Consider the following 14,426-nt stretch of genomic DNA (forward strand, 5'->3'; position numbering starts at 1 on the left):
TCTTTTTTGGGGCTGTCCACCAAACCTTTTTTTGTGTTTCTTTAGTTGAAGTATGGTTGTTTCTTTCTTTCTTTTTAAATAAGGATATGTTTATGTTTTAAAATTTTTTCTTCCTTGTTTTGTGTGTGTGTGTGTGGGGGGGGGGGTCCACTGAGCTTTTAATGATGATGGAAATATTCTCTACCAGCTCCAATATGGTACTCAGTACTTGAGACTTGGGACTGAAGAATTTAATTTTTAATATGGCTAGTGAATACCACACTGAACAGTGCCATCGATGATTCGAGGATTCTCAGGCCTAAAACTGCCATAAACCTCTCACCTGTAAGGCAGTTGATTTGGCATAAACAATTTCTTCATCAACACCCACTGATACAACAATGGCATCAACGTTGGCATATTCATCTTCTCCTTTCTGAAAAGTAAAGAGTAGGTAATTTGGTCATCTTTTTATCCTAGTAAAACTGGAATACAAAGTTCAGTATTTACTCAGGGTATAGAATTTTTTCCTAATAGTAATGCCAAGTTTGCTTGGCAGCCTCACAGTCATTACTCTCTTTGTTAAACAGCTTTATTGAGAGAGAACTTACATACAATTCAATGGCTTTTAGTGTGTTCAGAGTTCTGCAACCATCACAATCTAACTTTAGAACATTTTCCTCTTTCCCAAAAGATGGCCTACATCTCCACCTAGGTCTAGGCAACTGTTAACCTAACTGGTCTCTACGGATTTGTCTATTCTGGACATTTCGTATAAATGGACTAACATATGTGGCCTCTCCATCTGGCTTCTTTCACTTAACATGCTTTCAAGGTTCACCTATGTTGTAGCATGTGTCAGTACTTTGTCCTTTCTGTGACTAACGACCCACTGTATGGATCTACTACTGTATCTATTCATCAACTGCTGGACATCTGGGTTATTGCCATATTTTGGCTACTGTGAATAATGGTGCTATGAAGATTCATGTCAGTTTTTGTGTGGACATACTTCCCTTGAGTACATACCTACGTGAAGAATTACTAGGTCATATATATGGTAACTCTGTGTTTAACTTTTTGAGGAGCCAGACTGTTTTCCAGAGTGACCGCACCATTTCATATTCTCAAACAGCAATTTATCAGGATGCCAAATTCTCCATATCTTGACTAACACATAATGATTGGCTTTTTTTTATTAGAGACATTGTCCACTGCATGTGAAGTAGTATCTCACTGTAGTTTTGATCTGCATTTCTCTGACAGCTAATGATGCTGAGCACATTTTCATGTGATTACGGACCATTTGTCTACCTTCTTTGGAGAAGCACCTATTCACATCCTTTGCCCATTGTGTAACTGAATTACTGTTTTATTATTCAGTTATAAGAGCTCCTTTTATATTCCAGATATGTCTCTTATCAGATATGACTTACAAATTTACTCCATTCAGTGGCTTCTTTTCACTTTCCTAATGATGTTGTCCTTTCACACATGATAGTTTTTAATTCTGAAGGAGTCCAAATTATTTTCTTGTGCTTTTGAGGCCATATCTAAGAAGGCTTTGTCTAATCCAAGGACATAAAAGATTTACCTGTATTTCTATAGCAGTTTTATAGTTCTAGCTCTGATATTTAGATCTAGGATTCATTTTGAGTTAATTTTTGTGTATGGTGTGGGGAAGAGGCCTAACTTCATTTTTTTGCATATGGTTACCTCATTGTTGAAAAGACTATTCTTTCCCCCACTGAACTGTCCCAGTCAAAAAATCAAATTATGTATTAGGGAAAAAAAATCAAATTATGTATTAGAAAAAAAATCAAATGACACAAATGTGAGGGTTTATTTTTGGATTCTCAATTCTATTCCATTATCTAAGCATCCATCCTTATACCAATATCATGTCGTTTTGATTACTCCAGCTTTATCTTAAGTTTTGCAATTGAGAAGTGTGAGTCCTGCAACCACTCCATCAGCTACTCTTCAACGGTTCCGTAAGACCAAAAGACTGGAAATTGTGGGCTAGAAGGTCAAATCTCTAACTTCCCCTATAAAGTCAAGAAAAACATCTACATCAGACTCTTCCACACAACAAAGCTTCTGGTTGCCGGTAAGAATCCAAATATAGTACAACAATTAAGGGTTCTGTTGAATTTCTCTACCACAAAAAAATACATAACCCAAAGAAATTACCACATAGAAACTGTATGCATTCCCCCACTGATTTTCAGGAAGAAAATGTTTTCCTTCAGGTTGGGAAGGTTTATCATTAGTTCTCACTGATAATGCAAAAGCAATGGTAGTTAAAACAGCTAGTGCCTTCAGGTCCCTGGGTGGCTCAGTCGGTTAAGTGTCTGACTTTGGCTCAGATCATGATCTCATGGTTCATGGGTTTGAGCCCTGCGCTGGGCTCTGTCCTGACAGCTCAGAGCCTGGAGCCTGCTAAGGATTCTAATATATATTTTTTTAATATTTGTTTTTGAGACAGAGAGAAAGAACAAGCAGGGGGAGGGGCAAAGAGAGAAGGAGACACAGAATCTAAAGGAGGCCCCAGGCTATGAGCTTCCAGCACAGAGCCCGACACAGGGCTTGAACCCACAAACTGTGAGATCATGACCTAAGCTGAAGTCCAGCGCTGAACCAACTGAGCCACCCAGGCGCCCCTTCCGATTCTGTCTCCCTCTCTGTCTGCACTATCTCTCAAAAATAAATAAAAACATTAAAAATATTAAAAAGAAATTAAACAACAACAACAAAAACAGCTAGTGCCTTAGCACAAATCAAGGTAATTGGCACCAAAGTAATTCATTACCACATACTCGTGGAAGGGGAGGCTATTTCTCTAAGAATGTCCTTGATGCAATAAAAATGATCAACAGTAAGTAATCCCAACACTCTAGCATGTCTTTTTAATATTTTGTATAAAGAAACGTGAAGTACACACAAACCAGTTCTGTGTGCAAATTGAAATATGATGGTTATCTTAAGGAAAACTTTACAATTATTTGAATAACAAGTTGAAGTAGCCATTTAAGCAGACTTGGGTAACAGGCATACATTTTCTTGAAAATGAGTGAAGTGAGCCTGTCAGTTCAAGGAAAATGAAAATGTATTATGTAGTCAATGATAAAATTTGAGTTTATCACCTTTGTGATGGGCAGTGGAAAACTAGGCATTTTATAGGAATTAAAATCCTTGGAATAGGTGAGTTTGCTTCCCCATTGGCATAAAAAAGCTGAATATGTGGGCCTTTTTTTCTGTCTCCCTATTTTCAGTTTTATTGAGATCACTTTGGATAAATTTCCCATATCATTAATGACTAAGTTACATGATTACACTGTGTATACTTTTTAAAAATGTATTACTATGTATTCTGAATTTTTATACATGTTGATATCTTTTTCTTTGTTGAAAGGTTTTGACTGGAGCAAGATTTCAAATATCAAAAAATACTAAAAGAGGCTTTTTGATTAATTTCAGTGGTTTTTATAGACAGATGTATGGGCATGGAAATTACACTTATCTGTAGCTAGAACACATAAGCATTAAACATAGGCAGTTTCTTGTTCCTAATTTTGGGAGGTTATCAAGGTAGCAGCAATATTACTGCCACAAAATCCATGTTTAATGAAGAACTAGAGCATATGTAGCAAAAATTGGGAGAGGAGAGAATGTTTAATACCAAAATTAGTGTTAATGTGTGATGTCATCGGAATCATATAGCTCAGTTGTTCTCAGACTGATAGCAGGCCCTTTTACATTCTTAAATCATTCAAGACCCTAAAGAGCCTTTCTTGGCATTGGTTGTATCAAGGTTCCCCTTCCCCTCCCCCATGGTCTTAAGTTTCTCAGGACCCACATATGAGTGAAAACATACGGTATCTGTCATTCTCTGCCTGACTTATTTAACTTAGCATAACACTCTCCAGTTCCATCCACATTGCTGCAAATGGCCAGATTTCATTCTTTCTCATTGGAAAGTAGTATTCCATTGTATATATAAACCACATCTTCTTTATCCATTCGTCAGTTGATGGACATTTAGGCTCTTTCCATAATTTGGCTATTGTTGAAAAGTGCTGCTATAAACATTGAGGTACATGTGCCCCTATGCATCAGCACTCCTGTATCCTTTGGGTAAATTCCTAACAGTGCTATTGCTGGGTCACAGGTTAGATCTATTTTTAATATTTGAGTTTTCAAGCAAAGATCAGAGACTGTTGGGCTCTGTGCTGACAGCTCAGAGCCTGGAGCCTGCTTTGGATTCTGTGTCTCCCTCTCTCTCCATTCCTCCCCTGCTCTCTCTCTCTCTCTCTCAAAAAGAAATAAAGATTAAAAAAAAATTTTTTTTAAACACTAGGGTGCCTGGGTGGCTCAGTCAGTTAAGTGTCTGATTCTTGATTTTGGCTCAGGTCATGACCTCACAATTCGTGGGTTCAAGCCCAAAGATGGGCTCTGTGCTGACACTGTGGAGCCTGCTTGGGATTCTCTCTCTCCCTCTCTCAAAATAAATAAGCATTAAAAACAAACAAAACTCCCAAAACACAAGGGGCGCCTAGGTGGCTCAGTCAGTTGAGCATCTGACTCTAGGTTTTCGCTCAAGTCATCATCCCAGGGTCATGAATCAAGCCCTGTGTCGGGCTCTGCCCTGAGTGTCAAGGCTGCTTGGGATTCTCTCTCTCCCTCTGTTTCTAAAACAAAACAAAACAAAACAAAACAAAACAAAACACAAGAAACGGCAAGCGTTGGCAAGGATGTGGAGAAAAGGAACCCTTGTGCACTGTTGATGGGAATGCAAACTGGTACAGCTACTGTGGAAAAGAGTAAGAAGGTTCCTCAAAAAGTTAAAAATAGGGGCCCCTGGGTGCCTCAGTTGGTTAAGCATCCGACTTCGGCTCAGGTCATGATCTCGCAGTTCGTGGGTTCGGGTCCTGCATCGGCTCTGTGCTGACAGCTCAAAGCCTAGAGCGTGCTTCAGATTCTGTGTCTCCTTCTCTCTGTTCCTCCCCTGCTCATGCTCTGTCTCTCCCTCTCTCAAAAATAAATAAAGATAAAAAAAATTTTTTTTTTTTTAATTTTAAGAAATGTTAAAAATGGAACTACCCTCTGATCCAGTAATCACGCTACTGGGTATTTACACACCCAAAATACAAAAATACTAATCTGAAAGGATATATGTACCCTTACGTTTTATTGCAGCATTATTTACAATAACCCAATCATGGAAGCAGCCCAAGTGTCCACTGATACATGAATGGATAAAGAAATGGCATATATATATATATATATATATATATACACACACACACACATATATACATACACACACACACATATATACATATATATACATACACACATATATATATACACACACACACATATATATATATAATGGAATATTATTAAACCATAAAAAAGAACAAAATCTTGCCATTTGCAATGACATGGATGGAACTAGAGTATGATGCTAAGCATTGTAAGTCAGAGAAAGACAAACACCACATAATTTCACTAGTATGTGAATTGTAAGAAACTAAATGAACAAAGAAAAAAAAAAGAGAAACAAACCAAGAAACAGACTCGTAACTATAGAGAACTGATGGTTACCAGAAGGGAGGTGGGTGGGGAAGTGTGTTAAATAAGTGATGGGGATGAAGAGTACACTTATCATGATGAGCACTGAGTAACGTATAAAAGCACTATATTGTACACCTGAAACTAATATAACACTGTATGTTAACTATATTGAAATTAAAATAAAAGCTTAATAAAAAAATTTTTAAAAAAGAACATATCTGTTCAATGCTAGTCCTTAACAGCTGGTAGAATTTAATAATGCTGTTGTGCTTATATGATCTTTACTTTTTAATTTTGGAAAGTGACACAATTTTCCATTTATAGTGATGTAAAGGATCCTTTCTGAATATAGTTAGATTTAAAGAATTCAACAGGATTCTGGAAGATAAAAGAGGACATGAGTGGGAAACAACTAAGCAGAGCTATGGTAGCTGCACCCCAAGTGCCTGACAAGCTTTCTCAATGGTAAGGTATGCAGATCTCAAAGAGCCCCAGGGGGCTAAACTCTGGAGGCACCAAGTATCAGGGAAAGGGAACGGAGTATACTGCACTTGGGTGAGTTCAGGGCTAAAAACGGAAGGTCTGGTCAGTAAGCTTAAGAGAGGGACTCCCCTGCCTCTTGCCCCCCCCAGTTCTTGAAAGTCCTGAGACAACACCTAATCCTTTAGCAAAAATCTCTGGAAAAATGAGCTCAAAAAGGCTCTAGCTTCAGATATTAGGCACAGCAGAAGCAAGTACTAATTTTTAGAAAGTTAAAGTCTGTATTTTGAGTGACCATCAGGAACGAATTAAGATTTTTCTTTGCATGTCCTCACTGAATTCAGAGAAAACTCTTCACATACTGACATTTGGGGGTCCTCCATGGAATAAGTGAGCCTATTCACTCTACAGTTACCCCTATTCTTTGAGAGGCCCCATCCATGCAGAGCTGCCAACCAGTGTCTTATTATTTTATTCTTAATACGGATGGGTAGCCAAGTCTTACTTTGGTGTCTGTGAGGTCTCCAATATGTAAGAGGAATCAAGGAAACTCAGAGGAAACAGACAACACAGAGAACAGAAGATAAAAATTAAATAAAAACACCTCCTATAAAATAAATATAGTATATCCATGAAACAACGAGAGTAGAGATTAAGAAGAAATTAAAAATAGCTGAAAATTTTAAAAATCTGTAAGTGGGAAAATAAAGTTAAGAAGCAGTATTGGAAATAGAGGACAAAGATAGGAAACAAAACTGAAAGATAGCCAACAAACTTAAGTCAAGCGGTCTAAAGCTCTGGAAGGGGAATATCAGGGGCAACAAAAAAGATCACTGAGGAAATGGAGGGAAAAAAGTAATCAAACAGTGAATGAATCTAACACTGAAGGGCACTGAGCCTGGAGACTGAACAGAACCCCCCCCCCCGCCCCCCCAATTCAATGCATGGAAGGAAAAAAAAAAAAAAGGCTCCTATGAAGGCAGTGAAATTTCAAAACACAAGGGATAAAGAGAGGATTTGAAATGTTTCAGAGAGAACAGGCCATATATACTGAATCAGGAAAGAGACACATTTGCCTTCTGAAAATACTGCAAGTTTGAAGACTACCGAATGACTGCTTAGATTCTGAGCTGAATTCAACCTTGAATTTTAATCACACTTAACTATATTATTAACCAAAAGTGAAGACAGAATAAAACTTAAGACACACAACCGCTTAAGAAACATATATTCTCTATATCCTTTAAAAAGCTTAGAGAAAATGCTCTTACAAGAAAAAAAAAATCAACACAAAGGTTGTAGGATATAGGGGACCCAATATTGGAAAGTCCCAAGTTCAGTAGGCTTGGAGAACAACCTGTACAGATAGAACAATATAATGTAAGGTTGGGGGAGGGGAATGGTGGTGAAGCTAAAAAAACAACACAGAATTGGGGCGCCTGGGTGGCTCTGTCAAGCATCTGGATTCTTGATTTTAGCTCAGGTCATGATCCCACGGTTCATGGGATGGAGCCCCACACTGGGCACTGACAGCGTGGTGCCTGCTTGGGATTCTCTGTCTATCTCTCTCAAAATAAATAAACTTAAAAAAAAAAAAAAAAAACCCAACACAGAATTAATAAAATATCTGACAAGTGTGAAAAATTTAAGTGTATTTATTTGGAGAGAGAACACGAGTGGGGGAGGGGCAGAGACAGAGAAGGAGACAGAGAATTCTAAGCAGACTCCATGCTGTCAGTGCAGAGCCTGATGCAGGGCTTGATCCCACAAAGAGTGAGATCATGATCTGAGCTGAAATTAAGAGTCAGATGCTCAACCAACTGAGACACCCAGATGCCCCAAGTGTGACAATTTTAAAATAAAAGATTGAGAAGATTATGACAGGCCTGAAGGAAATAATTAGGGCTAGGAGCATTTAAAAAAAGAGAGAAATTTAGGCAATCACTAGTGTCAGGAAAAATGAATCGTAGAGAATAGGAAAGGTAATTGTACTTTATTACTTCACCCAGCAGTGAAAGTATCTACATGAGCATAAAAATGTAAACTTACTACTGATTTTAATAAAAATTGTGAAAAAAAAAACTTATCAAGAGGGGTGGATATGTGATAAATCAAGTATAATAAAATGTCAATTATTAATGTAGGTGGTGGGTACACAGGTGTTCACTGTAAAAATCTTTGACTTTTCTCTCTGTTTGAAGTTTTCCATAACAATGTGTCAGGGAGAGATTTATTTATTTTTTTTAATGTTTATTTATTTTTGAGACAGAGAGAGACAAAGCATGAACGGGGGAGGGTCAGAGAGAGGGAGACACAGAATCCGAAACAGGCTCCAGGCTCTGAGCCGTCAGCACAGAGCCCAACGCGGGGCTCGAACTCACAGACCGCAAGATCACGACCTGAGCCGAAGTCGGCCGCTTAACCGACTGAGCCACCCAGGCACCCCAGAGAAATTTATTTTTTTTAATTTTTTAATGTTTATTTATTTTTGAGAGAGAGAGAGGGAGAGAAACAAAGTGTGACTGGGGGAGGGGCAGAGAGAGAAGGAGACACAGAATCAATCCAAAGCAGGCTCCAGGTTCTGAGCTATCACCACAGAGCCCGATGCGCACGGCTGGAGCTCATGAACCACGAGATCGTGACCTGAGCCTATTAACCGACTGAGCTACCCAGGCAACCCTGTCAGGGAAAGATTTAAAAAGTATCAGGAGGTAAGGAAGCTGGAATGAAGTGTGACAGAATACAAAAGTTAAATTTAAATCCTAAACTACCAAAACAAGACAACAGTTAATATCTAAGACTGACAATTCAAGAAATAACAATGTATAGACAGCATTTCAAAATATGAAGCAGAAGAACTAAAAGTAACTGCTTCTGAGGCAGTTGACTGGTTTTTAAGGTTTTCAGAACTACCTGTTTTTTTAAAAACCTATGTTATTACTTAATTAAAAGTAACAAAGTACAAAGTACATATAGATAACAATGAATAAGCAGAAACTGTGAAGGTGGTATCAGAATAATAAAAGTTGGGGAAATACCATGACAGAGGAACAACTATCTCCCTTTGAACCAAATGGGTATTGCACTAAAAAGAGGAAACATTTTTGAAGTACCGGGTTATAGCCAGGATATAATTTGTCATTCATACCAAGACAATCTGGAGAATAAATAAAAAGGTGTGCCATTAATAATTACATAGAGACAACAGGTGAATAGTACCAGGAAAGGAAGAACTTATGGTCACCTATATGTAGCCTGGACAGAAGCCTCTTCGAACCAAGCAAGGATGCATGAAAGCTCAGAAACTGTCACCATCGTTCATTGAGTGGCTACTACATGCCAGGCACGAGAATTGGTAACCAGGGATAAAAATGTAAGAAAGTTAGTAACGGGAGTAGACTATAAAAGTTGAGCATGCAAGAATAAATGTACCCCAACCTGCTCAGGCATTTACTTCCATCTAGCCTCCTCTTCTTGAAGTCAAGGGACCCACACATTACTTAAACCTTTATCTACCTCACTCAAGATAAAAGAGCCATTAAGAATGGGAATGGATAGAAATAACCCAATATCTTGATGAAAGAAGCATGGGAATTGCCTATATTTTAAAGAACCTTCCTAAGCCATAAAAGGTAACTGTCTACTTTTGGAGAGCAATCCAGAACAAGACACTCGTCCGCAACACAAAAATCAGCAGTCAGAAAGCACCAATTGAGCGAAGCACGGACACTATAGCATAAAGTTTTCTCCATGGACACAAACTTTCTTTTTTAGGGTTAGAGCCACCCATCATTTCCATCCTGACCCGTGGCATACAGGCACGTGAGTGAACGCACTGGACTGGCTTTCCTTTTGAAAACGGTGACATAATTCTTTTGGGATAAAAGGCAGATGACTAAAGTCAAGGTTCACACATAGCAGGATGCCCTAAGAGGTAGGGTTCTAGGTGTGCCTGGATATTGTTTCCCTCGGTTCTCAAAGCAGCTGAACTGCAGAATGGAGACTAACCTCCTTCACCTCTTACCCCATGCAGTACTAATCACAGTACCTGGTTAAAAATGATCACAATCCTGAAAAGGCTGGGAGCCCTAAATAAGGACCCAGTTAAGTATAAGAGGAGAGGAGAAGCCCAGAGCCCACTCTCACGATCCACTGCCACTACCCGGAGTTTTCTAACACAGAAATAGACAAGGGCTGCAAATGCTTGCTGCTCACGCAAGTTCTGATCTAAAATAGAAGAGGCAGGACTGGACTAGACTCCAACATCTACAGTCACAAAACAGTAATAAGTTCTAGTTGTCACGAAGATCTCCTGTTTGATTTTCGACTGAGCCGATTTTCTCATCTTTAAAATGACACTATATACTTACTAATGTTTTGGAAATTTCTACTCAAACAGAAGTGTGTGATGTTGCTGTTTTTAGACATAAATTAATGAAAACTGTAATAAAAAATAATATGTTATTTGCAGTAGCCTCACAATATGTATTTAACCCAAACTCAATTTGCAGATAAGTGAGATTAGAAGTCACATTAGCTCCTGTTCTTATTAAAAATAACAAAACAAAACATGGGGAGCCTGGCTGGCTCAGTCAGTGGAGTGCTGGACTCTTGGTTTCAGCTTAAGTCATGATCCCAGGTCGTGAGACTGAGCCCCACGTTAGCTCAGTGCAGAGCCTGCCTGGGATTCTCTCTCCCTCTGACCCTCTCCCCCGCTCATGCTCTCTCTCTAAAAAACAAAATAAGGTTAGTAGCTTTTTGGTTCTCCACTAATCTCTATGGCTGAAGAGAGCTGGAGCTACCACACACAATCACACAGTTCTGAAAAGCTTATGCGTGCAGGTATTTAAAACAAAAAAGTGGATGTGGCAACTAACAAATTTTCTAGCTTGTGAATTTTTTTCATAATGGATATTTCTTTGAAGATGGGTATGGACAATACAAGACTTGGGATCTGTATAGTTCAAGCTATTCCTGCATCTCAAGGCTAGTTTTCTTATTAAAAAAGGAAAAAGTGTAAAAAATACATATAGCACGCACCTATATACTTCACTATCTTTCTGCTACAGCTAAGAGAATAAGCAACCAGAATTTACCCGACAACCATGATCTTTGTTTAAGCAGGTCAGAATGAAGTACTGTAACCTGGAAAGACTATGATGCAGAAAGGAATTCTACAGGTGGGTTCTGGACATAATTATTAAAATTCACAGTTATAAGAAAATAGAAAGTTTATTCAAATAAGATTTTCAAAATAATTAGCCACAAATTTTGCTAATGAGTACATTTTCATGTGGACTTGACACATAACTTTATACAATACCAGTTCTTATTAACATTTAACATACCTCTTCAAATGACGTAAGTAGAAGGGCCAGGATAAACCTTAATGGTTTCTGGGTGCCTGGGTGGCTCAGTCCTTAAGCATCTGACCGGCTCAGGTCATGATCTCATGGTTCGTAAGTTCAAGTCCCACATCATGAGCTGGAGCCCTGCTTTGGGTGGACTTGTGCCCCACTTTTCTCTCTCTCCCTCTCTCTGCCCCTTGCTCACTTGCGCCCTCTCCCTCTGTCTCTCTCTCAAAAATATTTTTGAGGAACAAAAAACAAGGGCCTATAATTTAACTTTCCTTGATTTAAACACTGCTACTTAATATTATTAAGTTTGCCAATCTGTCTTTAGGCCTCCAGTTTTTCCCAGTCTCATGCTTTGCATTTATCAATCACGTAATGGAACACTGACTAAATGAATCTTAGCTTCTGTGAATGATCTAGAGAAGATGAAGAATAACCTGATAAACTCTTAATTACTGGGACTAGGAACAACCTACACATCTAAGCTGTATAATTTCAGGGTATATGAGTGGAAGAGAGAGTTTCTGATTTATTTATATTTATTATATACCGCACCCTTGTACATCAATCTTTGAAAAATACTGCAACTTTCAGAAAGTTTTTTTTTTCTTTTTAAAAACACATTTTTTTTTTTTCACAGCATGCTTTTTTAATGTTTATTTTTGACAGCGAGTGGGGGAGGGGCAGAGAGAGAGGGGGACAGAGACCCAAAGCAGGATCTGTGCTGACAGCAGACAGCCTGGTGTGGGGCTCCAACTCAAGAACTATGAGATTACCACCTGAGCCAAAGTCGAATGCTCAACTTTTTTTTTATTGGAGAGGGGGAGGGAGAGAGAGAGTGAGCCCACGAGCACCAGAGAGGGAGTGAGCTTGAGCGAGTGAGCTTGAGCGCATATGTGTGAGCAAGCAGGAAGGGAGACAGACAACGGGAGTGAGAGACTCTTAAGCAGGCTCCAAGCTCAGGGAGGAGGAGCCTTTCACAACCCTGGGATCTTGACTTGAGCTGAAATCAAGAGTTCAATGCTCAACGGACTGAGTCACCCAGGTGCCCCAGAAAGTTTTTGTAACGTGCATTATTTAAAAATGTAACAGTGAAAGAAACTGTGAAAACATTTGATAGAAATTAACCAATACAAAATCTTAAAAATAAAACTATGTTCAGCATTTTTCTAGGATTAAGTCCTTATTTTCATAAAAATGCAACAAAGAATCCGTTTTACTTTCAATTATCTAACACATTTACCTTCAAAGAATTAAAGACACATGAACCTTTAATATGACTGGCAGGTAACTGACCAAGTTTAATAGCTTGGTTTTTAGTGGAGGGTCTCTTTGAACGGCAATTTACATGCTGAAAATCAGAACTGATCACTTTTGTCAGGACATTTTTCAGGTTTTAAAAAGTCTTTATTAGTTTTAGCTTCCCTGGATGACAGAGTTCAGAGGCCAGACTTAAGCTCGACAGCTCAGCCTGCACCACAGGACGCAATCAAATGTATGAATTGATAAATTACTTTCATAAAAATAAATTTCAATCGTGGACGTTTCTCAAGCGGCAAAATTACCCAACCTTTAAAACACTGGAGACTGCAACAGCGCTTTTTCTCAACACGTGCCCCGGATACTCTACCAAAGAGGAAAACTAGTGAGGTTTTAAGCATCACATCGTTTTTGCATTACTAATGCTTGCAGGTTTTCAGCATTAGGGTTTCTGTGTTACCCACAGCAGGGCCTAGAACATGAGACGGCTGCGCGTGAGCGGTTTTTTTTTTGTTTTTTTTTTGAACTCCAGCAAAAGCCCCGCAAACGATAAACACGAAAAGCCGGATTCACATCTTGCTGGCCCCTCCATCCACCCTTTACGAAGAAGGTTGCCAATTCTGGCGGGACCTGGGGCGGAATACTCGGATTCTGGAAGGACAGAGCGAGTGCGTGGGTGTGTATGAACACTGCAGGAGGGGGGCAGCAAGACGTGATCACAGAGTGGGAGGGAAGGATGATGCCTCTTCCAGGGCGGGAAGGAATTGTGAGAGGAGGCTGTTATGCATGACGGGGGCCAGCACGCGGGGAAGATGGTGGTGGATGCAGGGCAGGGTGATTGCGGGGGATTCCCTGTTCCGGGGCGGCGCTGGGGGCGGCCTGCGGTGAATGGTCCTGCAGCAACTAAAGGGGCGCGACACTGAACCCGGGAATTCCCGACGGAAAGGGAAAAAAGGGCGCCGAGAAATGGGGTTATTATGGGATGGCAGAGGGGGGCTCCCCAGGGAAAATTACGGGATCTATCTCACCCGCCAATTGCTGTACAGTCTCTTCACTCGTCGGTAATAAGCGTCTTTGTCCAGAGTCACAGCCATAGCCACAGACGCCGCTCCTGCTCGGGTTCCGAGAATCACGCGAGGTCCCGGATCCGCCACCCGCTCTCGGCCCCGGAATCCCGCACTCTCCCAGTGACCCGGAAGTATCGACCTCAAAGATGCCCTTTCCGCTTCCGGGTCCCGACAGCGATTGGATTTTTTTTTTTTTTTTTCTTTTAATCCTCTCTCCGGAGGTTAGCGGAAGGAGAGGAAGAAAGACAGTGGAAAATCAACAAAATGTGCAACACTAAAAGAGTCTAGATTTTCGCGGGGTTTTCTTGTCAACTTAGCAACAGCCGCACGCGAAGCGACGTCATCACGTGACGCTCCGCCCCGCCCTCACTCTCAGTCGGGCTGCGGTTTGCAGGAGCTCCAACTTCTGGCGGAGGCGGCAGCGGCGGGGCACCGCGAAGGAAGCGGGAGGCCTGCCGAGCCTGCCCCGCCCCACACGTGCCCCGCCCCACACGAGCTGCCGCGCGCCGCTGCAATGGCCCCACCCACCGACAAATGCCGGGGAAGCGGAAAGAGCGGGAGCTGGCGTGGGACGGGAGAGGGAAGGCTGGGTGCGTTCCCCTCCTAGAAAGGGTGGGGAAGCAAAACCCTTTGCAGCTCCTGGTCTAGAAGGATCCTTCGTGGTGGGACGCTGGGTCTGAGGCTCCGGGCACATACAGAGAACAAA

At 40.5% G+C, this 14,426-nt stretch overlaps 1 protein-coding gene across 1 annotated transcript in view; it reads right to left on the reverse strand.

Annotated features, from left to right (window-relative positions):
• SUPT16H (SPT16 homolog, facilitates chromatin remodeling subunit) overlaps positions 1 to 13,915 on the reverse strand; it is a 39,717-nt gene extending 25,802 nt beyond the window's left edge. Inside the window, exons 1-2 of the mRNA XM_042942649.1 lie at positions 13,682 to 13,915; positions 323 to 415 (exon numbers count right to left, since the gene is read on the reverse strand). Of these exons, the coding sequence (XP_042798583.1) occupies positions 323 to 415; positions 13,682 to 13,747 (159 nt within the window). The 5' untranslated portion in view covers positions 13,748 to 13,915. The remainder of the gene's footprint in view (positions 1 to 322; positions 416 to 13,681) is intronic.
• Positions 13,916 to 14,426: the final 511 nt, after the last annotated feature.

This window comes from Panthera leo, chromosome B3 (genome assembly GCF_018350215.1).
Source record: "Panthera leo isolate Ple1 chromosome B3, P.leo_Ple1_pat1.1, whole genome shotgun sequence".
Lineage (NCBI taxonomy): Eukaryota > Metazoa > Chordata > Mammalia > Carnivora > Felidae > Panthera > Panthera leo.